Here is a 2,181-nt window from a genome sequence, read left to right on the forward strand (position 1 = left end):
TTTGCCCATATAACCCCTTAAACAGACCGTTTTCAGAATTTTTCACAAAATTTTTTAAACGCACTTTTTTCAAACTATAAAGATAATTTCCCGTCTTTGATCAAGATTACGAAATGTACAGTAACACCCGAACTCTTACACTCTTCCTTATTCTCACTTGCTGATCAACAAACATATTTTTCTAATACTTTTTTTGGTTACCCTTTTAGTGTCTTTATTGTTGTTTATGTGCATAAGTGTGCGGCTGAAAATATGAAAAACAAAAGCAAAATCTGTTATAAGTGATGATATATATAAAGAATTGTTCTCAGCTGGTGGTCCACAACTAAAATATGCGTCATGCACAATATTAGCTTATACACCCCTCACTCACCTTATTCAATGCCGTAAGTCTCAACTTCGTCAACATCATTAAAAAATTGAATATTAAAATCGTGAAAGATATTCCAATCAGTTGATTTAAGGTAATATAGATTAATTGCCACGATGGCAACGCTTGCAAACGTACCCAACAACCAATATAGATTATCAAAGTCATCAAGAAAATAAAACCCGTAAAAATTAGCTGCCAAATCACATTTTGCAACACTTTTGTATAATTCCAACATATGCCGATTCGTTCGAAATTCTTATCAATTTTCGGAAAATACTCGAAAACCCACAGCAAACGTCGTCTGCGTAGAGTGTTCGTTATTAAAACGATCACCGCCGCAATGCCGCTGGCCAAAACTATAGCAATTTCGCCGCCATTTGTGATATCTGTATTGAGAAAGTGCCCGATATATGTGTCCTTGCAGTAGACTATGTACGCACAGCAGTATGCGAAAAGAGATAAGCTAAAAAATGTAACAACATGTGAATATCGTGAGTTTGTTAAAGATTTGAAGCCCCGCTCATTGCTAACCACGACGTACGATGTGATGCCGAGTGCGTGTGTGAAGAAGAATAACGGTTGTATGGACTTGTAATATTCGTGGGCACGGAGCAGCTTTGCAAACATTTTCACTCTTGGCGATATAATCACAAACTGATAGCCTAGTCTAACGGCGGACGCAGCAAGAGTCTGATGAATTTTTATACAATCATTATACAACTTGCGCTGGTGCATGCATATAAAGGCGCCAATAAATCTCATGTGACGTTAATGTGTTTATTTAATGATTAACCTTTGTGCGGATACGGTAAACTTGAATACCGAATATTAATTATATAAAAAGTACTCATCGCAGGTGCATTTTTGATAGCATAAAAGGATTTAAAGAGTTGTTTATCAATCAATTTGTATGACAGCATTACATGGTGACATACATTGTGACAAAAGTACCCCGAAATTTTAAATAAAACGTAAAATATTTAATTATTCATCAATATTTACTTTGCTGCCTTCAAAGTAATCCCCAACAGATGTAATATATGTACTTTTATCAACGGTTTCTCCAGTCTTCGAAATACTTTTCCTAAACACTTTTTTGGAATGGCCTCAAGCTCTTTCAGTGAATTTTCGGATTCCACGGAAGGGAAAATTCAGTTCGGGGAACAAAAGAAAGATCACACGTAGCCAAATCTGGTGAATACGGTCTTTGCTCGGTGGTGGTAATTGCTTTTATCGCTTTAAATTCGGTCACATCGACTCGATGCGATGGTGCATTATAATCGTGTAAAACCAATGAATTGTTCTTCCATAATTTCGGCAGTTTTCAACGGAAGTTCTCAAGCAAACTGATCAATACGGCCAAAATAGAACTCCTTAATGACAAATTCATGATGCACCAAACCACGAATATCGATAAAAACAATGAGCAACACCTTGATTTTTGAGAGGATTTGCCGTGGTTTTTTTTTGCTTCAGTTGTATTTTCCCCTCCATCACGACGATTGTTGACTTATTTGCTTGTCAAACTTATAAACCCACGTCTCATCGTCTGTTATAATGCTCTCCATGAAAGTGAGATCGGAATTCGTACGATCAACCATGTTCAAAGATACCTGTTTACAATACTTAAAAAAAGATCAGCTTATCTCGACGAGTCGAGCAAGAAAACGTTTTACACCGAAAATATCACTCTTTCGACCTCTCTTGCCATCTCTCAAACACTCGCCTATTGATTTTCAAGCACCATATTCTTCACTTTTTTAAGGAAAAATAAATAGCCAAGCAGAATGGAAGCGTGGCTTGGTGAA

At 36.6% G+C, this 2,181-nt stretch overlaps 1 protein-coding gene across 1 annotated transcript; it reads right to left on the minus strand.

Moving 5' to 3' along the window:
- Positions 1-214: 214 nt before the first annotated feature.
- Positions 215-1,000, minus strand: LOC108973652. The gene is made up of 3 exons (XM_018941044.1): positions 915-1,000; positions 374-836; positions 215-244 (listed from the first exon to the last, which is right to left on the minus strand). Exons 1-3 carry the CDS (start codon positions 998-1,000, stop codon positions 215-217), a joined length of 579 nt encoding a protein of 192 aa, XP_018796589.1.
- Between the last annotated feature and the right edge of the window lie 1,181 nt (positions 1,001-2,181).

Source organism: Bactrocera latifrons, unplaced genomic scaffold (assembly GCF_001853355.1).
Source record: "Bactrocera latifrons isolate USDA-ARS-PBARC rearing strain unplaced genomic scaffold, ASM185335v1 scaffold_5, whole genome shotgun sequence".
Taxonomy (NCBI): domain Eukaryota; kingdom Metazoa; phylum Arthropoda; class Insecta; order Diptera; family Tephritidae; genus Bactrocera; species Bactrocera latifrons.